Consider the following 22,406-nt stretch of genomic DNA (forward strand, 5'->3'; position numbering starts at 1 on the left):
TAGCTACTGTAATTTATGCTGACCGCACCTGTAACATTAGATACTTTATAAACACTGAAGAAGCACCAGTAAGTGTTAACTCATTGCGACTTTTTTCCCCTCCATAATTCATTAACATTGTTTCTAACACAGCTAACACAGCTGGGAGGCAGGAGGCACAGCCTGACTTCCTTTTGAAAGTGTGTTATGAAGTTAGGGAAGGAGGAAAAGAAGCAAACAGGATAAAGAGTTCACTACCTGAGTCTCTCAATCGCGCGAGTTCCTGCCGCCGTTTCTTTCGTTTCTCCTTTTTCAGAGCTGCCCTGTACTTTTTGTGGCTGGAAGATTGAGATTCACCATCACACACACAGCATCAGCGTCAGCGGCCCCAACTGCAGCGCTGCCCGAGTTCGCCCTCTTCCAGGACCAGTTACAGCAAATCGCTCGGGAGAGAAGTCTTGTTCCCCGTTAATTGCAGAACACGGACCTCCTATGGCTCCGTCCTTCCACGCCCATACTCCAGCTCTTCTCCAACCCGCCACCTGTTCCCTTCCTCAACTCACTGAGCCCACGGACGCCCATGACAGTTCAGCGCGAGCCCCAGAAAGGTTTCGAACTGCTGCGGTGGCTCCCTCGCTTAGCCCAGCTCCTTTCCTTCCTGTGCGTATATTCTCCGTGCCCAGGTTCGGCCCGCTCCGTCCTCCTTTTTTGCCAACTCACCTCTCTCGGCAGAGCTTACCTACGTTTCTCGGAAAACATCACACTCTCCGGCGCCGCCATCTTTGCCAATGCTGCTCCGCCTTCCCCCCCCCCCTCCAGACCTGGCCGGAAAAGGCGTGCGTAAGAGCAGCGGGGGCGCGCGCAGGCGCACAAGATACAAAGCCTCGGCTCGCGCGGACCCGAGACTCAGGGCATGGGGTTCCTTTCTGTGGCTCGTGTGCCAAAACCCCGTTCACGTAAAGATGTCCTTCCGGAAAAAGTGCTCTGGAGTTCTTTCCTGGCCCTGGAAGTGATTCGCTCACAGAGCTTCCCCAGTGCTTTCTCACTGTCTCCGTCTGCGCCATGGTGCAATGTCTTGGGCCTCTCCCTCTTTCTCATCATCCATTCCCGAAGCCGCATTCCGCCCAGAGCTGCTCGCGTCGCTTCCCATTGGACTGCCTTCAGGCTCCACCTCCCATCGTGCCTTCACCTATCACTGCCTTAAACAAATCCATTCACAACTACTGGCTCCGTAAGTGAACCTAACTCCTGGGGATGCAGAGGTGTAACTTCTGTCCCTAAGGAGTTCACAGTGGGAGCACAGAAGCTTCATTGTCAAGGAATATTGCAGTAGAGGTAGTCTGGGGCTAGGAATGATATGCCATATTAAGGCACTTAGATTTGTTCTGTGTAATGGGGGACTCTTGAACGCTTTTAGGTAGTGGCCTGTTGTGATCCCTTTTCTGTTTTAGGTAAATTGTTGTGGTTTGTAGTGTAAAGGATTAAAAGATAAAGCTGCAATACAGTATCACAATAATCTAGGTACAAAGTGATGAGGAATTACACTATGACAATGAAAGTGAGGATTGACAAAGTGAAAACTAGCCCTACTAATGATTGGACTGTGATGTTCACATACAAGGCCCATGTATAAGGCCAAGAAAAAATGTTTCTCTCAAGGACACATTACAGCAGCAAAGTAACTTCTCCCATTTTTTTGAGTGACTGAGTAACTTCCCTGACTTAGCTTTGTTCCTGTCTCCTTCAAATTAAAATTGCTGAGATACCTAATTACTAAACTGCCTGTTCCCCCCAGCCCCTCCTTAGAATCACCCATCTGATGTGCAAATCTGGCATAATTCCTGCCCTACTGCCTCCTACTGAGACATTTAGAATAACATGTGTTCCCCTTCCTCTTCAAGTTGACCTTGTCCACTCAGTGTGTCAGTAATTGGAGACAAGCTTTGGAGTATAATTGATTGGGAATAGGCTATGTAGGATCTTAAATATATTCCTTACATCTACTCCTAAATTTTCTCATCTGTAAAAGTCAAGATAGTAAGAAGTTCCTATCTTTTTTTTTAAGATTAATTTATTTATTTGAAAGGCAGAGTTACAGAGAGGCAGAGGCAGAGAGAGAGAGGTCTTCCATCCACTGGTTCACTCCCCAGATGGCTGCAATGGCCGGAGCTGTGCCGATCCGAAGCCAGGAGCCGGGAACTTCTTCTGGTTCTCTCACTTGAGTTCAGGGGCCCAAGGACTTGGGCCATGTTCTACTGTTTTCCCAGGCCATAGCAGAGAGCTGGATCAGAAATGGAGCAACTGGGACTCTAACTGATGCCCATATGGGATGCCAGCACTGCAGACAACAGCTTTACCTGCTATACCACAGCACTGGGCCCATCCCCAAATTTATACATAGAAATCCAACCCTATCTTTTTTTGCTACTAAATTTTTACTTAATTGTGGTAAAATTTTCATCTTCACCATTCTTTGAAATCTACCATCTTAGCAGTTTTAAGTGTAGTGTTAAATATAATCATATTCAACAGATCTCTAGAACTTTTTCATTATACAGTACTGAAACTCTGTATCCACTAAACAAAAATTCACTCATATACATCATAGGAGTGGATTCCTACAGTTCGTATCCCTGTGTGACTGGCTTATTTCACTTGGTACAATGTATTCAAGGTTCATCCACATTGTACCTTTGACAGGATTTTTAAAGGCTACATAATATTCCTCTGTGTGTGTATGTGTGTGTGTGTGTGTACACATTTTCTTTTTTTTAAAGATTTGTTTATTTTATTTGAAAGTCAGAGTTACACAGAGAGAGAAGGAGAGGCAGAAAGAGAGAGAGAGAGAGAGGGATCTTCCATTTGCTGGGTCACTCCCCAGATGGCTGCAATGGCTGGAGCTGCACCAAGCCAAAGCCAGGAGCCAGGAGCTTCCTTCAGGTCTCCCACGTGGGTGCAGGGGCCCAAGCACTTGGGCCATCTTCCACTGCTTTTCCCAGGCCATAGCAGAGAGCTGGATTGGAAGTGAAGCAGCAGGGTCTCAAACCAAACCGGCGCCCATATGGGATGCCAGCGCTTCAGGCGGCAGCTTTACCTGCTACACCACAGCACCGGCCCACTCATTTTCTTTATCCGTTTATCTGCTGACATGACATCTGGGCTGCTTCCACCTCTTGACTATTATAAATAATGCTGCTATGAACATCAGCATGCAAGTATCTCTTTAAGTTCCTGCTTTGAATTCTTTTGGATATATACCCAGAAGTGGGATTGCTGAATCAAATGGTAATTCAACTTTTACTTTTTTGCAAAATGGAATAAATTTTGTATTCCATAATGGCCACACAATTTTACATTCACACCCTGCAGTGCACAAGGGTTCCAATTTCTTCACATCTTTGCCAACGCTTATTAATTTTTGTTCTGACTGTGGCCATCATGAGGGCTGCAATATGATATTCATTGTGGTTTTGATTTACATTTCCATAATAATTAGTAATGCTGAGCATCTTTTCATGTGATTATTTGCCCCTTGTGCATCTTCTTTGGTGAAATGACTGTTTAGCTCCTTTGTCCATTTTTAAAATTAGGTTATTTGCTTTTTTCCTCTTGAGTTATGGAAGTTCCTTATATATTCTGAATATCTATCCTTTATCATATATATGATTTGCAATTATCTTCTCTATTCTATAAATGATTTTTTTACTTTATAGATTGCCTTCTTTGACAAACAGAAAAAATTTTAAGGTATTCTACTTTTTTTAAGTTTTAAAAATTTTTATTTATTTTCATTTGAAAGGTAGAGATACAGATAGAGATAGATCTTCTATCTTCCAAATACCCACAGCAACCAGGGCTGAGCAAGGCCAAAGCCAGGACCCCAGAACTCAATGAAGGTCTACTACCTGGGTGGCAGGGACCTGGCTCCCAGGGTTTGCATAAACTGGAAGGTGGGTCAGAAGCAGAGTAGCCAGGAATCACACAAGGCAATCTAATATGGGATACAAGTGTCCCAAGCGGTGACTTAACCATTGCACCAAACCCACTGTCCCTGACATTTATCTCACTTAGTACAATGTCTTCAAGGTTCATCCACATTGTAAAGATGTACTTATTTATTTGAAGATTTATTTATTTATTTGAAATTCAGAGTTAGACAGAGGGAGAAAGAGAAAGAGAGATCTTCTTCCATCCACTGGTTCATTCCCCCAGATGGTTGTAATGGCCAGGGCTGGGCTAGGCTGAAGTCAGGATCCGGGAGCCAGGAGCTTCTTCCAGGTCTCCTGTATGGGTAGCAGGGACTTAAGCACTTGTACCATGTTCTACTGCTTTCCCAGGCCATTAGCAGGGATCTGGATCAGAAGTGGAACAGCCAGGGCTGGCGCTGTGGCGTAGCGGGTGAAGCCACCACCTGTAGTACTGGCATCCCAGACGGGTACTGGTTCAAGTCCTGGCTGCCCCACTTCTGATCCAGCTCTCTGCTATGACCTGGGAAAGCAGAACATGGCCCAAATCCTTGGGCCCCTGCACTCAAGTGAGAGACCCAGAAGTTCCTGGCTCCTGGCTTCAGATCGGCCCAGCTCTGGCCATTGCAGCCATCTGGGGAATGAACCAGCAGATGGAAGACCTCTCTCTCTGCCTCTGCCTCTGCTTCTCTGTAACTCTGACTTTCAAGTAAACAAATAAAATCTCAGAAGTGGAGCAGCCAGGTCTCAAACTGGTGCCCACATGGAATGCTAGCATTGCAGGTGGCCACTTTACCCACTATACCACAATGCCAGTCCCTCCCCCACATACAACTGATACATTTTTTAAATTGTGTATTTATTTATTTGAGAGGCAGAGAGATTGCGAGCACACTCCTCCATCCACAACACTGGATAGCGAAGCTGGGAACATGGAACTCAATCCATTTCTCCCAAGTGGGTTTCAGGAACCCAGATATTGTATGCTACTTCTGGGGTCTGCATTAGCAGACAGCTGGAGTCAGAAGCTTGAGGTGGATATCAAACCCAGGTGCTCTGATATGGGACATGGATATCTTAGCTGCTAGGCTAACCACTCAGCCCATGTAACAGTTTATAAGTTTGATGTAATCCCATTTCTATCTTAACCATCTTCAAGTGAACAGTTCAGTACTGTTGAGTATATTCATCGAGCCCTAATTTGTAGACCAGATGACTAGCATAGTAATGAAAGAAATACTACTATTAATGCAACACTGAGTCTGAACACAAGCTTAGAGACAGTTGGAAACATTCCATGATATCTATAAGTGCAACAGTGGCATAGGCTATGTGGAATTATCTAGAGTTTAGCCTATCTGACAAGTTTCTCTCTCAGTTACTGTAACAGAAGCCTTCTAATCTACTATAGAAACTGAGAGGTTAAATTTATCACTTTCCTTGTAAAGAACCTTGGCTAATGATTAAATAACAGTTTAGAAACTTTTAAAGGGAAGCTAAACTAGTTCTGTCATTGTGGAAATACTAAAATTATGTACTATGTAACAGTATACAAATAATGCAAAATAATACTCTAAGAGATAAACTGTTAGATTAGCAGTCCTTTGAGAAGCATTTCTGTTAAATATACCATGAAAGAATTCTAAATTCTAGGCACTTTAAGCATTTTCTTTAAAGTGTTTTCCATATGCCTTCTAAATGCTCAAACTTTTAAGCAAATTATCAGATCACCAGAAGTGCTAAAAGATTTCCAGATATAGTAAAAGTCCTTCTTTGATTATTAGTATTACAAAACATACTTTCTACATCATAAATTGATCTTACATAAGTATATCATGTACTATTAATGATAACTAAATCTTAGAGATAACATGTTCATTGAGAAACTCTTATAAAAGAATACACGTTCTTGTTTTAAAATAAAATATATCTAAAACTTGGCCAGTATTCAGTCAGGAAGTACCAGTCTGGGCCCCATGGCTGTTTCTGAAAAGCTTGTGTTCTGCATGGTCAGTGTCTGTGCCTTTACCAGTTGTTAAACATTTTGATTATAAGCCCTACTTACAACTCTTTAGAACCATTGATTAATAAACATAAAAAGATAGCTCAAAAAGGTCAGACTTGAAAAGACATTATAATTACTAACAAGTTGCTGTATCAGAAATCTGCATCTCTAGCTGGTATTTCAGTGATAAACATCATTTTCAACAAAATAATTTGTATAGCTTTCTTCAAAGACTAATGAAGCATTCTCATACCAAGAAGTGCCCATCTAACCTATGAATGAATGATGTGTTGAGACTGGAAGCCCAAGATGATGGTAACTGACAGTAGCACTAATGCCCTAAGGTGATGAGAGTCTGTCCAAAAGGGAGGGATGGTTAAGAAAAAAAGTACATAAGTTCATTGTTTTGGACTAAGCTTTTGCACTAGGCCTCAAGAGACCAGGATAAAAATAAAAATGGAGTCACTCACACTAAAATTCCACTTCACCAAGCTGAAAATAAGCTATTTATCTGCTCTTCAGAGAAATCAGGATTAGAAAGATAACCAAACTTTCCCAAATGGGCCACTTACAGTAGGCATGATAATTAACTCCCCTGGCCTTAATCCTTTCACACATAAAAAGGCAACCTAAAAGTTATCTGATGTAAACCAATCAGTTATTTTTCTATTGTTCTGTCTCCATGTCCCAACCTCATAAGGAAAGTAACTTTAAAATGACTAAAAAAAAGAAGAGTATATCTATAAATATTAAATGCAGGCATTTAAAGTCATCTAAACAATTTCTTAAAAGCTAGTATGTATTACAGCAAAATAGTGCATAGATATGAACATCTTAGGGGGTCACTTGGCTGGTATCAGGCTTGGGTTTTGCATGTCTATTCAGCACATAATCATGACGGAAGGATGAGCGGACAGTGCGATTCATCAGGGGCTGAAGAGGGCGGAAGTTGTCCACCATTCTTTTCTCTTTCTCCCCCTCTGAAGTAAAAAGCAAGGTCCGGAATTGCTCAAGCTGGAAATAGAAACAGAAAGCATAAATCATTTCAATAGGAAACCAGCTTTACCTCAGGAATAAATTGCTTTCATTTTTACAATTCTGAAACGTGTCTCAAATTGAATGCAGAAGAAAGATTCATTTCTGAGTAGAGAGGCCAGCATTGTGTCATAGCAGGTTAAGCCATTTGGAACCATCATCCCATTATTGGAGTGCTGGTTCCAGTTCTTCTGACCCAGCTTCCTGCTAATGTGCCTGGGAAAGCAGCATAAGATGGCCCAAGGACTTGGCCCCTGCACCCAGGTGGGAGATTGGATAGAGTTCTGGGCTCCTGGCTTTAACCTGGCCCAGCCCTGGCCGCTGTAGCCATCTGGTGAATGAACTAACAGATAGAAGATCTCTTTCTCTATCTGTCCCTCTCTGTCACTCCACCTTTCAAATCTTAAAAAAAAATGCCTTCACTACTTGATAGGGATTAAAATGTTCAGTTGTAGTCATGTGTGGAGGAGAGTAGTAAGAAATGGTGAAACCCAACGGACACTTAAGATCTGAAGATGGGCAAGGCCCCTGTTCCCCACATACTGAACATTTACCAAGGATGAGTTACTTCATCTCTTTGAATATCTGTAATTTCATTTTCAAATGAATAAAACAGCCAGCTTACATAATAACAAAAGAATGGACTGATGCATATATTAACAGTGCAAAAAATTTTAATTAATGGATTCATTAACATAAGAAATGTATTGGGGCCAGTGCTGTGGTGTAGTGGGTACCTGCAGCACTGGCATCCCATGTGGGTGCCAGTTTGAGTCCTGGCTGCTCCATATCTGATCTGGCTCCCTGCTAATGCACCTGGGAAAGCAGCAGCAGATGGCCCAAGTCCTTGAGCCCCTGCACCTACGTGGGAGACCTGAAGGAAGCTCCTGGCTCCTGGCTCCTGGCTTCAGATCAGCCCAGCTCCAGCCATTGCAGCCATGTGGGGAGTGAACCAACAGATGGAAGATCTCTCTCTGTCTCTCTCTTGGTAACTCTGCCTTTCAAATAAGTCAATAAATATTTTTTTTAAAAAAGAGATGTATTTTTTAAAAAATTTATTTGACAGGTAGAGTTATAGACAGTGAGAGAGACAGAAAGAAAGGTCTTCCTTCCGTTGGTTCACTCCCCAAATGGCTGCTACAGCTGGAGCTGCGCCAATCCGAAGCCAGGAGGCAGGTGCTTCTTCCTAGTGTCCCATGCAGGTGCAGGGGCCCAAGCACTTGGGCCATCCTCCACTATCCTCCTGGGCCACAGCAGAGAGCTGGACTGGAAGAGGAGCAACCGAGACTAGGACCCAGAGCCCATATGGGATGCTGGTGCTGCAGGTGGAGGATTAACCAAGTGAGCCATGGCGCCGGCCCCTAGAGATGTATTATTTTTTAATTTATTTTATTTTTATTTATTTGAAAGGCAGAGAGGCAAACAAGATCTTCCATTTGCTGGTTCACTCCCCCTAAATGCCCACAACAGCCAGCACTGCACCAGGCCAATGCCAAGAGCCTGGAATTCAAAGCAGGTCTACCATATTGGTGGCAGGGGTCCAAGTACTCGAGCCATCACCTGCTTCCTCTCAGGGAGAACATTAACGGAAGAGCTGGAATCAGAAGTGGAGCTAGGACTTGAACCAGTATGGGATGCAGGTGTCACAAGCAGTGTCAACCACTGCATGGAAATGCTTTCCCCTATTATCTTTTTGAAAGCACTTGACTATAGAACTTTTTGCATTTCTATTCATTTATCTTTGTATTTATTTATTTTTTCTGGTACTGTGGTATAGCAGGCAAAGCCTGCAGCACCAGCATTCCACATGGGCACCTGCTGGAGTCCGGCTACTCTACCTCTTTTTTTTTTTTTTTGACAGGCAGAGTGGATAGTGAGAGAGAGAGACAGAGAGAAAGGTCTTCCTTTGCCGTTGGTTCACCCTCCAATGGCCACCGCGGTCGGCACATCGCACTGATCTGAAGCCAGGAGCCAGGTGCTTCTCCTGGTCTCCCATGTGGGTGCAGGGCCCAAGCACTTGGGCCATCCTCCACTGCCTTCCCGGGCCATAGCAGAGAGCTGGCCTGGAAGAGGGGCAACCGGGATAGAATCCAGCACCCCAATCGGGACTAGAACCCGGTGTGCCGGCGCCGCAAGGTGGAGGATTAGCCTGTTAAGCCACGGCGCCGGCCCTCTTTTTTTTTTTTTTAAGATTTATTTATTTATTTGAAAGGCAGAATTACAGAGAGGCAGAGAGAGAGAGAGAGAGAGAGAGAGAGAGAGAGAGAGGTCTTCCATCCTCTGGTTCACTCCCCAGTTGGCCGCAATGGCTGGAGCTGTGCTGATCTGAAGCCAGGAGCCAGGAGCTTCTTCTGAGTCTCCCACATGGGTGCAGGGGCCCAAGGACTTGTGCCATCTTCCACTGCTTTCCCAGGCCATAGCAGAGAGGTGAATTGGAAGTGGAGCAGCCAGGACTCGAACCGGCACTCATGGGATGCCGGCATTGCAGGCATCAGATTTACCCGCTATGTCACAGCACCAGCCCCTCATTTATTTTTTTTTAAAGATTTATTTATTTATTTATTTGAAAGTTAGAGTTAAGAGAGATAGAGGTAGAGAGAGAGAGAGGTCTTCTATCCAATGGTTCACTCTCCAGAAGGCTGCAATGGCCAGAGATGCGCCGATCTGAAGCAAGGAGCCAGGAGCTTCCTCCACCACGTGGGTGCAGGGGCCCAAGGACTTGGACCATCTTCTACTGCTTTCCCAGCCATAGCAGAGAGCACTATCAGAAGTGGAGCAGCCGGGACTCACCCGGGGCCCATATGAGATGCTGGCACTGCGGGCAGCGGCTTTACCTGCTATGCCACAGCGCCGGCCCCCTTCATTTATTTTTGTTTATTTGAAAAGCACAGGGACAGAGAGAAACAGAGAGACCTTTTATTTGCTGGTTCACTCCCCAAATGCCCTTAACAATTGGGGCTGGGCCAAGCCCAAGCCAGGAGTCTGGAACTGAATCCATGCCTCCCATATTGGTGAAAAGACCCAAGTACTTGAGCCATTATCTACTGTCTCCCAGAGTGTGTGTTAGCAGGAACCTGGAATGGGAAGCAGAACTGGAGCTTAACCCAGGAAGCCTAATATAAGATGCAGACATTTTAAACAGCATCTTAAGCACTCCCCAAATGCACACCCCAGAAATGCATCATTGATTATTCACTACATCTGGGTAATGGCAAAGCCATGCATGTAGATGTCTAAACTGGCAGTAGGATGCTTCATACCGGAGCTCTCCAACAGAACTTTCTACAATGATGGCATTGTCCTCTGCATGGTCCATTATAGTGGTCACAAGCCACATATAGCTACTGAGCACTTAAAATGTTGCCAGCACAATTGAGGAACTGAATTTCTAATTTGGATTATTTTAATTAGTTTATTTAAATGGGTACATGTAGCCATCGTCCAACGTACTGGACAGTATAGCTCAGTAAAAGCAGCAACCTCAAATATCAAGGGCTGGCCTCTCAGGGGCCAGTGCTGTGGCATAGCCACCGCCTGCAGTGCCAACATCCCATATGGGCGCCAATTCAAGTCCCGGCTGCTCCACTTCTGATCCAGCTCTCTGCTGTGGCCTAGGAAAGCAGTAAAAGATGGTCCAAGTCCTTGGGTCCCTGCACCCACATGGGAGACCAGGAGGAAGCTCCTGGCTCCTGGCTGCAGACTGACCCAGCTCCAGCCATTGCAGCTAATTGGGGAGTGAACCAGTGAATGGAAGACCTCTCTCTCTCTCTCTCTCTCTCTCTCTCTCTCTCTCTCTGCCTCTCTTTCTCTCTCTGTGTAACTCTAACTTTCAAATAAATAAAATAAATCTTCAAAAAATAGCCTCTCAGCTTTCTGAGTAACTATATTTTGAAATACTTTAAGTCTGAAAATTCATTCACGACATTTCTTATTAGTCAGTCCAGCTCCCTGAAGCTACAGAGAGGATAGCCTGGGGCACAGTGGGCAACCACGGAAGATTTCTTTGCAACAAAGACTTCAGCCCAAGCAGAGCTGAAGAGCCAGGGCTATTTTCAAATTACACATATGCCCTCATTATTTAGGAAGCTGTACATGCAGTTGTATATTTTTATTCAGCTAATTGTAAAGAATTAGAAATAGCCAAAGTGTCAATAATAAATGACATTGGATCCTAAAAATGTACAAGTAGTTTCCATTAAACATGATATTGGGTGTGGGTGTTTAGTACTGTGGTTAAGACATGACTTGGTACACCCATATCCTATATCACAGTGCCTGGGTTCAGGTCCTAGCTCCACTCCTAATTCCACCTTCCTGCTAATACACAACTTGGGAGGCAGCAGTGATGGCTTTTGCTTGGTTCCCTGCCATCCACACAGGAGACCTATGTTGAGTTTCTGGCTCCCAGTTTTGGCCTGGACCAGCCCCAGCCCCAGCCATTGCAGGCATTTGGGTGAGTGAACCAGCAGATGGGAAATCTCTCCTTCTGTCTATCTCTTTGCCTTTGTTTCTTAAATAAATACAATTTTTAAAAGTGACATTGAAGATAATGATTATTATCTATGGAATGTCCTACACATCACTGAGTTAAAACACCAGCAAAGTGGATGCACAAAATGATTCTATTTTGTTCAGAGCAACAGCAGGAGAGCTAGAGCAGGAGGTCTTCTATGCAGTGGTTCACTCCCCAAATGCCTGCAATAGCGGTAAGCTGGGTCAGGCCGAGGCCCAGAGCCAGGAATTCCATTTGGGTCTTCCAGGTGGGTGGCAGGGACCCAAGTACTTGAGCCATCACCTGCTGTGTCTCAGGGTATGCATTCGCAAGAAGCTGGATAGGAAGCAGAGGCAGAACTTGATCCCCAGGCTCTGGGACATGGGACGCAGCATCCCAAGTGATGAGTTAACTCACTGCAACATAGTGCCTACCCCAAAATTATGTATATTTATACAGACAAAAGACAAAAAGAAAGACTTATGTATATCTGTATACATAAAAGACAAGGAGGATTTACCCAATGATTGATACTATGTGATAAGATTATAAGTGACTAGGATTATAGATAATAAGTAACATTTTTTTCTTACTGAATTTTCTGTGTTGAAATTTTATTTGCAAAGTTCTTACATGGGCCATTGACCTCATGATTTATTTTATTTATTTACTTTTCATTGTTAGGTCAATTTTTAATTTGAAGGATAATAGGAGAATAAATGTATAACTCATAGTTATAGGCAGTCAAACTCTGTATTTTCTCATTTGTTCACAATGTTTTATATCATACAGAATTAAAGAAGTAGTCTAATTTACTCATTTCTTTCCTTTTTTTCTGGAGATTTATTTATTTTATTTGAAAGGCAGAGTTAGAGAGAATGAGAGACAGAGAGAAAGAGATCTTCCATTCACCAGTTCACTCCCCAACTGGCCAAAAGGGACAGGGCTGGGCCAGGCAGAAGCCAGGAGCCAGGAGCTTCATCCACATCTCCCATGGGGGTGGCAGGGACTCATGTACTTGGACTATCTTCTGCTGCTTTCCCAGTAACATTAGCAGAGTTGGATCAGAAGTAGAGTAGCCAAGATACCCATATGGAATGCTGGCATCACAGGCAGCGGCTTAACCCACTATGCCATAATGCTGACCCCTACTCATTGCTTTCTTTCAGATTTCTGGTTTTGATTCATAGAAAAGCTTCCTCCACTTGGAGCCATGAAAGGATTTTCCTATGTTTAGCCTAGTACTTTTTATGACACTATGTTTTACATTTAAGATATCTGAAATATCTTCTTGTGTAAAGTTTGCATGCCAGATCCAATGATTTTTTTTCCCTATAAAATTTTTCAGTTGTTCCTCAACAGCATTTACTGACTACTCTTTCATCCCCCCTAGTCCTACCCCCTACTGAGCTGAGGTACTACCTTTACCAAAAATAAATCCTCATATGAATTGGGACTATTTCCAGGTATATTATTTTCTTCCTGTGGTGGTTAACTTTATGGGTAACTTCACTGGGCCAGGAGATGCCCAGAGAGCTGGTTAAACATTACTTCTGGGCTTGTGCGGGTATTTCTGGAAGAGATTCAGATCTGAATTGGTGAGCTGAGGAAAGCAGCTGGTCGTCTGCCCTGTGTGTGGTATCATCCAGTCCGCTGAGGGGAGGGCTCGAATAGAATCAGAAGGCAGAGGAAAGCTGAACTTGCTGCCTGCCTGCCTGCCTGCCTATTTGAGCTGAGACACTGATTTCCCACCCTTGAAGATCCTGGTTCTCAGGCCTTCATAATGGGGCTGGGATGTACACCATTAGCTCTCTAGCCCATAGAATGCAGGTTGGGAGACTCACAAGCCTTCAGAATTCCATGAGCAAATATCTTATAGTACATGCCTATCACTATCTCTATCCTGTTAGCTTTATTTCTCTGGAGAACTCTGCCATTTCCCTTGATTGATCTCTTTATTCTAATGCCACTACCATGCTATTTAATTATTTTGGCTTTATTTATGTTTTATTTATTTTTATTTGAAAGGCATAGAGAAAGAGATCTTCCATCTGCTGGTTTACTCCCCAAATACATGCAAGCCAGGAGCCCAGAACTCAATCCAGGTCTCCATTATGAGTGGCAAGGACCCAAGTACTTGAGCCATCATCTACTGACTACCAGAGCACACATTACCAGGAAGCTGGAATCAGATGCATAGCTGGAAGTTGAACCTCGGCACTCTGATAAGGGATGCAACTGTCCCAGGCAGTGTCTTGTGCTCACTTCAGCAGCACATACACCAAGCAGTGTCTTAACTGCTGCTTCGAATGCCCACCCCTGTTTTGGCTTCAAATCTTATGAATCTGATCATCCCTCATTTTCTCACATGGTTATCTGTTTTACACAAGTTTAGAAATAACACATGTATTTAAAATCCTATTGGTACATTTATTGGGACTATGTTAAATTTATGTAGACATGTAGAATAAACAATTCATGGAGAACAACAACTTAAGGAGAAATGACATCAAAGATATCTTTATGATATCTTCCTATCCAATAATATGGTATGATTTTATGAACTCAAGTCTTCCTTTGTGTACCTCAGGAACATTATAGGTTATACATTAACTTTTTTTGCTAAAGCAATTCCAAAGTATTTTATATTTCTGTGTCCATTATAGAGTTATTTCTTTCATTATCTTTCTATCATTTCATCTTTATTAAATATTTATTTATTTACTTGAAAGGCAGAGTTACAAAGAAGCAGAGGCAGAGAGAGCAAAAGAGGGAGAGAGTGAGAGAACGAGAGAGAGAGAGAGAGCGAGAAAGAGAGAGAGGTCTTCCATCCACTGGTTTACTCCCCAATGGCCGCATGGCCAGAGCTGGGCTGATCCAAAGCCAGAAGTTTGGAGCGTCTTCCAGGTTTCCCACATGGATATAGACCCCAAACACTTGAGCCATCTTCTACTGCTTTCCCAGGCCATAGCAGAGAGCTATGCGATATATGGAATAATAGGTATTAATTATGATACCTAATACAATGTAAATGCTGGTGCTGCAGGTAGAGGCTTAGCCCAGTAGCCACAGCACCAGCCCCAATTCTTAAAAATGATCATCCGGGGGCCAGTGCCGTGGCTCACTTGGTTAATCCTCCACCTGCAGCACCAGCATCCCATATGGGTGCCGAGTTCTAGTCCCAGCAGCTCCTCTTCCAGTCCAGCTCTCTGCTGTGGCCTGGGAAGGCAGGAGGATGGCCCAAGTGCTTGGGCACCTGCTCCAGCGTAGGAGACCAGGAGGAAGCACCTGGTTCCTGGCTTCGGATCGGCGTAGCTCTGGCCGTAGCGGCCATTTGGGGGGTGAGCCAACGGAAGGAAGACCTTTTTCTCTGTCTCTCTCTCTCACTGTTTAACTCTATCTGGCAAATAAAAAAATGAATCATTCTGGGGCCAGCGCTGTACCACAGTGGGTTAAGCCTCCACTTGCAGTGCCAGCATCCCATATGGGTGCCAGTTCGAGCCCCGGCTACTGCTCCACTTCTGATCCAGCTCTCTGTTATGGCCTGGGAAAGCAGTAGAGGATGGCCCAAGTCCTTATACCCCTGTACTTCCATGGGAAACCCAGAAGAAGTTCCTGGCTCCTGGCTCCAGATTGGCCTAGCTCTGGCCGTTGCAGCCATTTGGGGAGTGAACAAGTGGACAGAAAATCTCTCTGTTTCTGCCTCTGCCTCTCTGTAACTCTGCTTTTCAAATAAATAATCTTTAAAAAAAATCCCATACGGCCGGCGCCGTGGCTTAACAGGCTAATCCTCCGCCTTGCAGCACCAGCAAGTTCTAGTTCCGGGTTCTAGTCCCGGTTGGGGCGCCGGATTCTATCCCGGTTGCCCCTCTTCCAGGCCAGCTCTCTGCTATGGCCTGGGAAGGCAGTGGAGGATGGCCCAAGTCCTTGGGCCCTGAACCTGCATGAGAGACCGGGAGAAGCACCTGGATCCTGGCTTCGGATCAGCACGATGCGCTGGCCGCAGCGGCCATTGGAGGGTGAACCAACGGCAAAAGGAAGACCTTTCTCTCTGTCTCTCTCTCACTATCCACTCTGCCTGTCAAAAAAAAAATCCCATAAAGCAAGCATGAGCAAATATTAATGTAACTTATTTATATTATGAATTAAACAGAAGTCTGTATATAGACAAAGTATTCACCACTTACTCTTAGTTTTTAAGGGAAAAATAAATCCCAAGTTCAAAACAACCAACTTACATGAAAATCTCTGGACAGACATGGTTAGATTCTGTCCTTCTGCTGAAAGTCTAGAGAAAATTCCCTGAAGAATTTCAAAGGGTTCTGAACATATCCACTTCCAGTCTTTGTTCCTTTTAAAGGGGTCTTGATTTTATATAGAGATTCATATTTATAAGCAAAATACACAATTTATAAAACATACATAATTGTCAAATATAGAAGTAAAAACCTATGCTCTATGTTTTAACTACACTCTAGCTAACTGGAAGAATCTCCAAACTCATGTGCAAACCAAGATAAGATGTTAGCACATTTTAATGAAAATGTGTAAGTACCACAAGAAGCTAAAACAGATACCAGAGACTAAGACCAGCCTTGTTTTACAGGGGCCCACAAAGATGTCCTCAGATGGAAAATTTGGAGAGAACATACCTGATCATGATCCACTTCCACTGGCTGCTTCTTAATGATCCAGGTGACAGACTCGGAGAGGGGTGGCGTAGTCAGAGACCCAGAGTAGGTCCAGTAATCTGGGCAGGTGGGCATCAGGCAGGAAGGGTCGAAAGACCCAAATTCCACAAGGGTGTCCTGGCCAAGAGAACAGGTCACAGAGCCTTAGAGGTGAGAACCACTCAAGAATGACGAAGCCAGGTGGTCAGGGGTGTCTGGGGACCAGCAGTGGCCTGGGGGAGTGCCAGGTACCCTGGGCAGCTTCCTGAAGAATCACTGTCCAAGCTTCATTTCTGCAGCTAACTGCATCTTTCTCACTCATACCCCCAGGGAGAAAACAGTCAAAACCAGTTGCCCCTCCATTCTAGTCAGTTTTCAGCAGGTGGTCCTGACTATCATAGGCGGCTCAGGGAGTGGCTGGTGCATAAACAAGGCGGCTTCTCTTTTGCACCAGAGGCTACCTGAGAACTCTCCTTCTGCAATGCAATGCAATGCAATTAGGAGGAGCATGATATTGGACTGAGGGGTGCAAGAGAAAGGAAGGAGGCAGGGAGGACAGAGGGAGGAGGGAGGAGGAGAGGGAGAGCGAGCGAGAACATATGGACTTCCGGGGAGCAGTCCCTGTGGACTTCTGGATCCTGAAGGATTCACCGTGGCCGTGGGGCCTGCACAAAGGTACCCATGGGGAAGTTTCTTCACAGCCAGGCAAGTCGTGTTTCTGCACACTGCGGGGGTAGCCAGAGAAAAGAGGCTGCTCTGAATGTTTTCACAAGGTTTCACAGCAGGTTCCCGAGTCCCCGAGTCCTTGGCAGCAGGGCAGCCAGCACAGAAAGTCCAGTGCCCATCAGCACACCCACCTCTGCCCCTCAGTGACCCAGGGCACCGTAAACGATGAGGCTCCCCGTTCCAGGAGAAGCTGGGCACACGCAGTCCATTACACCCCGCCAGAGGGCCTTGCTAATGCCTCCACTCTGGGATGGGTGCGTAAACTGTATTTCAAGTGACTGAGGGAAAAAATTACCTTATGCTTAATTGATGGCAAAGTCTCCACCAACTTCTGCAGTTCTTTATGATGTTTGCCTAACTAAAGAACAAAGAAAAATAATTACAAACAATGGATATTTCAATGTAGAAAGTGAAGCAGAACATGAATTAAAATTAAGCACCTGGTGATTACATCAAATCAAACCACAGGACTGAAACCCCAATGAACCCAGTAACTGAGAGTGTTACAGATATCACTGCGTTAAATTAAACACAAAACAAATGAGCAGGTTGTTTACTGACAGTGTCAACATGCCTGTAGAGAAAGGTGCTTTCTGCTCCTTTAAAGTATCAGTTCTTACATTGTAATTTAAATAAAATACAAACTTGTTCGGCATTTGTACTAGTCACATATCAAGAGCTCAGTTGCCACCGGTGGTTTGTGGCTACTCTATTGGACTGTGTATTTTTTATACCATTTGACATATATTCATAATACTCTTGTATATATTCTTATTTATTTGAAAGGCAGAACCAGAGAGAGAGAGAGAGAGGGAGATTTTTTTTTTCATCTGCTAGTTTACTCCAGAACTTGGCCAGGCTGGAGCCAGTAGCCAGTAGCCAGAACTCAATCTGGGTCTCCCAGGTGGGTAACAGGTACCCAAGTAATTAAGTCATGATCTGCTGCCTCCCAGGATGGACACCAACAGGAAGCTGGACTGGCAGAGGTGAGATACAAACCCAGGAACCAGGTACTCAGATATGGGATGTGGTTGTCCCAAGTGAAGACTTAACCCATTGTGCCACAACACCTGTCCCCTACTCCACTGTTTATTTTTATCAGTGTATTTGTCCCAATATTCTGAAAGTAAAAAAACAATATTGTAACATTCTATCTTTATTCTAGAATGCAACACATTTAAAGTTGTGAAGTTTTTTTTTACCTTCAAAAACACTCCAATCACAGCCAAACCATTTTCTTCCACTGCTGCATCCTCAAAGCTTTCAAATTTGACTGCATTCCAATGCACCAAGTGCAGCTGAAACACCATTAAAAGAGGGTTCGTCACCTGGCCTTACAGGATCGCTTCCAAACAAAATGACAGCTTTATTCATCCTATGATAAACATGTTTCCTCACTCAAAATAAAGCCACTGAGGAAAGCATATGACAAATAAAGAACAGTGGGTCATTTAAGAAAGAACATCAATTACTATTACTTTGAAATAGAGGAATTTACTTGGGGAGAGAAGTAAAAGAGAAGTCATAGAGCAGGGTAACCTTTCAGTATATCTCTATTCACGTGCTGATTTGCATGAAATACTAATTTCTAAAATTCATTTGCATCTAAAGGAGAGAATATGGCTCCCCCTATGGAAATTAGACAGGCGTTGAAGACAAATTTCTTCTTGGAGGGACAACCATTTAAAATATTTCATTTGAAACATAACACTTAAAATAAATTAGGAGAAAAGTTGTAACAAAAAATTCTATTTCCTTAGGCTCATCTTTTATTTCCCTATAAATCATTCCTCATCCATCATTCATGAATGCATGATCATCTGGCCTCTCAAATGAGACACCTCAAGGTCATTGTTAACTTTACCTTTACCTCTCCTGAAGGGGATCTACTTCCAAATCCTGTTGCTTTTATTTCAGAAAGGCTTGATAAATCTTGTTCTTTCTCTCTGTTTCTATCATCTCTCACTTGGATTAATGCAACCTTGTGCCTCTGTACTGTTGCCTGTTATTACTTTCCAGTCTTGGAGAAACTTTTTCTGCCAAGGGCCATTTGGCTATTTCTAACATCATTTGCAGGCCATACAGAATTATCAACTTAAAAATGAGCCTGCTATAGATCTGTTGAATTTCAAGTCCTGCCTGCAGTTGCCTTGGCAGGGCCAGATCAGTGATTTTGCAGTCCTTATATGGCCCACAGTCTGGGCATTCCTCACCACTGCTAGGCTATAATTTTAGTCTAGCTTAGAATTGTGGAAGAATTCAATTTTAGGATATTGAGGTTCATTTCAACTATATCGATTGAGATGCAGAAAGTTATTATTTTGACATGTTTAAGCCAGGAATAATCAAATATGCTCACCAGTGAGCTTTTTAGCATTTATAAAAAACACCCAGTTCTTCCAGGTACTTTCTTAGAAACCTCAGAACTATCCTCACTTCTCCAAAGGTGTGGCTCATCCTAAATTTACCATCATACCTCTGCAGGGTAGCATTTGCTGTCCACTGTGTGCTCAGATCCCCAAGCATCAATGGCTCCCCAGTGAAAATGGAACTGCTTCAATCGGTAGTTGTGGTCCAGGGGTCCTCCCTCAATCACTGAAATGGCACATCCAACAATTCAGAGGACAGTATTTTATGCTTTGGGGGAATGCTGGAGAAAGGCTGAATCTGTGGGTCTACACTCTTTGTGTCTCAGCTGTCTTAAATGGAGTACACTGTATTATATACAAGTGTTTACAAACTTAATTTCCATGCATTATGAGGGCAAGACTGAGTAACACCAAAATTTAAGTGCATACCAAGCTACATAGAATTGTTAATGGCCAATTCTTGATTTAATTTTATATTTACCATGTCCAATTTTCTTTTGTGTGCAATACAATGCAAATTTCAGCAACTTTTTCTAACCTAATCTTAGCAAACTGAAGTATGGGTATAAAAATTACTCTTTTTATGCACTGACATTTTTCTTTTCAATTTTTGAAGATCCTAGTAATTCTTTCCCAATCATTGCAATGGAATGGGAAATTTGCAAGTCAAAACTTACCACCTGGGAGATGTTGATCAAAGGGGACAAAGTTTCAGTTAGACAGCAGGAATAAGTTTTCAAGATCTAGTCCAAGTGCAATGACCATGGTTAATAATAAAATATTGGGGCAGGCACACAGCAATTAAAACACCACTTGGAACACCCGCATCCCATATGTGAGTCCCTGTGTTCAAGTCCCGGCTTTGCTCCCAATTTCAGCTTCCTGATAATTCTTACCCTGTGAGGCAGGAATGGCTCAAATACTTGGGTCCCTGCCACCCATGTAAGAGACCCAGATTGAGTTCCCAGCTCCTACCATTGCAGGCATTTGGGGAGTGAACAACTGAATAGAAGATTTCTATCTGCCTTTCAAATAAAATTAATTGTAAAAACATATATTTCAAAATTTCTGAAAGAGTCGATTTTAAATGTTATCACTACAAAAAGATAAGTATGTGAGGTGTCGGGTGTTAATTAGCTTGAAATAATCATACCACAATGTACACATATGTCAAAACATCATACTGTTCCATATACATGTATATACATATAAATATATATGCTGTCATTATTGCTGATTTTTAAAACCCCTGAAGTTAGCACCTTTATCACTGGCTTTCTATGTTGGATAACAAATACCTTATATCTAGACTAGACTTTTCTGGAACTAGTGAAATCAATACATTATAGGTAAAATATTCAAATAAGACACGTTTCTAAAGTCATCCTCTCTCAGGCTTTGAGTTATGCTGATTTTTTTTCTTGAGTTTTTTAGGATATACTAATTCCTCATTTCATCCAACTGATCAGACCTTCATGCTGTCTGCATATGGGAAAACCAATACAGCAACACTAAAGCCACCCAGTTCATCCATCTTAATAGTCTTCAAGGCTTACTCTGTTATTAGTTGAATTTTATCTACAAAAGTGATCAAGTATAGCAGTCTCAAAGCCCAGATACACTGGATATGTCATAAAATGGTCTGTTATGTATCTGACCAGCTTTTGAAATATTTTTACATAACTTCCTCTAAAAAACAAAATTTTGCAAGAGGTCAGTGAGGACAGCAATGACCACTTCTCTTCAGGGACAGGGGAGGTTCGGAAAATAATACTACATGATTCACTAATAGGAGGACAGTACTAATGTGCACTGAAATAAAAATATCTACCAAAGCATCTTACTTTTCTATGCCAGCTCCATACTATAAGCATGATTTTGGCAAATATTGAATCCAGTCTGTTGAATAAAACTGAAATTCTGGCCCCAAGTGAAGCGAGCAGGGCAGAGAAAGGGCCAGCTCTTCTCTCCTACCCCTAGAACAACACTGGGGCATTTCTCAGACACACACTGTGTGTCTCCTTCAAAGATGATGAGCAGGGCAGAGGTGTCACCAATAGGGACACCTGCAAGGGAGTAGCAGGTGTGTTTTGAATCATCTACGGTGTTGATTCACATAGTACTAAACACATTTTTTAATTAGTTGCTAACACTTAAAGCTAGATACTTTCACATAAAAGCTCACATTTCCAACTTGGCTTGTGAGAATGAGACACCCTGGTCATGACAGGCACACAATCCCACTGGGTGATGACGGGCTGGGTGGGAGAAATGGCCACACCCTTTAGATAGGCGTGCCAGTTCTTGACCATTGCTACTACTGCCATTTCCCTCAAACTCTCCCAGCCTTGATCATTCTCTTTACCTCCCCGGACTGAAGGTACATCAGCATTTGTGATCTCTGGGAAAGAAGTTGGAGTTCCAGGCATCTGACTCAGGTCCTTTCTAGCTAGAAAAACCATGAAATCCCTACCATGTGTGGGCAGCATACTAGACAAGTTATACACAGAGCAGAGGGGAGAGAGGAGGGAATTCTACTATATAATGTGGTCAAGAGCATGCACTTTGTAGGAACAAGACCTCAGTCTGAAGTCATTGGCTTTGTGTTGTTAGCCATGTGTGCTGGCAGCTTCTAAGCTGATGCCCAAGGATTCCCATTTCCTAGTATTCACGACCTTGTATAATTTCTGCCAAGTGTGAGCTGGAACTTGCAACCTGCTTCTAAGTGCGGAAGTGATGGGGTGTCACTTTCAGGATTAGGTTACGAAAAGACTCTGACTTCCATTCTACTTGCCCTCTCTGGCTTTCCTCGCTTGCTTGCCTGAGGAAGCAGGCAGCCATGCTTCGAGCTGCCCTATGGACAGGCCTTCATGGCCAGGAAATGTGGTTGGCTTCTGGCCATCTGCCACCCGGAATGAAGGCCCTGAGAGACAGCCAATCTTGCCAACAGCCACTCAAGTGCATCTGAAGAGGATCCTTTGCCAGTGAAGCCTTGAGATGAGACCTCCAACCACAACTGCCACTTTGATCACAGCCCTGTGGGAGACTCAGAGCATCCAGCTAAGCTGTGCCCAGAGTCCAGTCTCAAAGTTTGGTCTGCAAAACTCCATGAATTGGCTTCCGCTTACCTCTGGACTTGCCCTTCTGTTGCCTCCTTCTGACCCC

At 43.6% G+C, this 22,406-nt stretch overlaps 2 protein-coding genes across 5 annotated transcripts in view; both read right to left on the bottom strand.

Moving 5' to 3' along the window:
* The window catches only part of ZRSR2 (zinc finger CCCH-type, RNA binding motif and serine/arginine rich 2), a 40,054-nt gene extending 38,715 nt beyond the window's left edge, over positions 1-1,339 (bottom strand). Inside the window, exons 1-2 of the mRNA XM_062183397.1 lie at positions 719-1,339; positions 238-317 (exon numbers count right to left, since the gene is read on the bottom strand). Coding sequence (XP_062039381.1) covers positions 238-317; positions 719-759 — 121 coding nt within the window. The 5' untranslated portion in view covers positions 760-1,339. The remainder of the gene's footprint in view (positions 1-237; positions 318-718) is intronic.
* Positions 1,340-3,738: 2,399 nt separating this feature from the next.
* The window catches only part of CA5B (carbonic anhydrase 5B), a 108,552-nt gene continuing 89,884 nt past the window's right edge, over positions 3,739-22,406 (bottom strand). For 2 of the 4 annotated variants that reach the window (XM_062183398.1, XM_062183399.1), the window contains exons 6-10: positions 19,349-19,467; positions 18,075-18,170; positions 17,168-17,230; positions 16,129-16,284; positions 3,739-6,963 (exon numbers count right to left, since the gene is read on the bottom strand). In XM_062183398.1, coding sequence (XP_062039382.1) covers positions 6,784-6,963; positions 16,129-16,284; positions 17,168-17,230; positions 18,075-18,170; positions 19,349-19,467 — 614 coding nt within the window. In that variant the 3' untranslated portion in view covers positions 3,739-6,783. The remainder of the gene's footprint in view (positions 6,964-16,128; positions 16,285-17,167; positions 17,231-18,074; positions 18,171-19,348; positions 19,468-22,406) is intronic. The other 2 variants (XM_062183401.1, XM_062183400.1) reach the window with 1 other exon arrangement.

Source organism: Lepus europaeus, chromosome X (assembly GCF_033115175.1).
Source record: "Lepus europaeus isolate LE1 chromosome X, mLepTim1.pri, whole genome shotgun sequence".
In the NCBI taxonomy this organism is placed as follows: domain Eukaryota; kingdom Metazoa; phylum Chordata; class Mammalia; order Lagomorpha; family Leporidae; genus Lepus; species Lepus europaeus.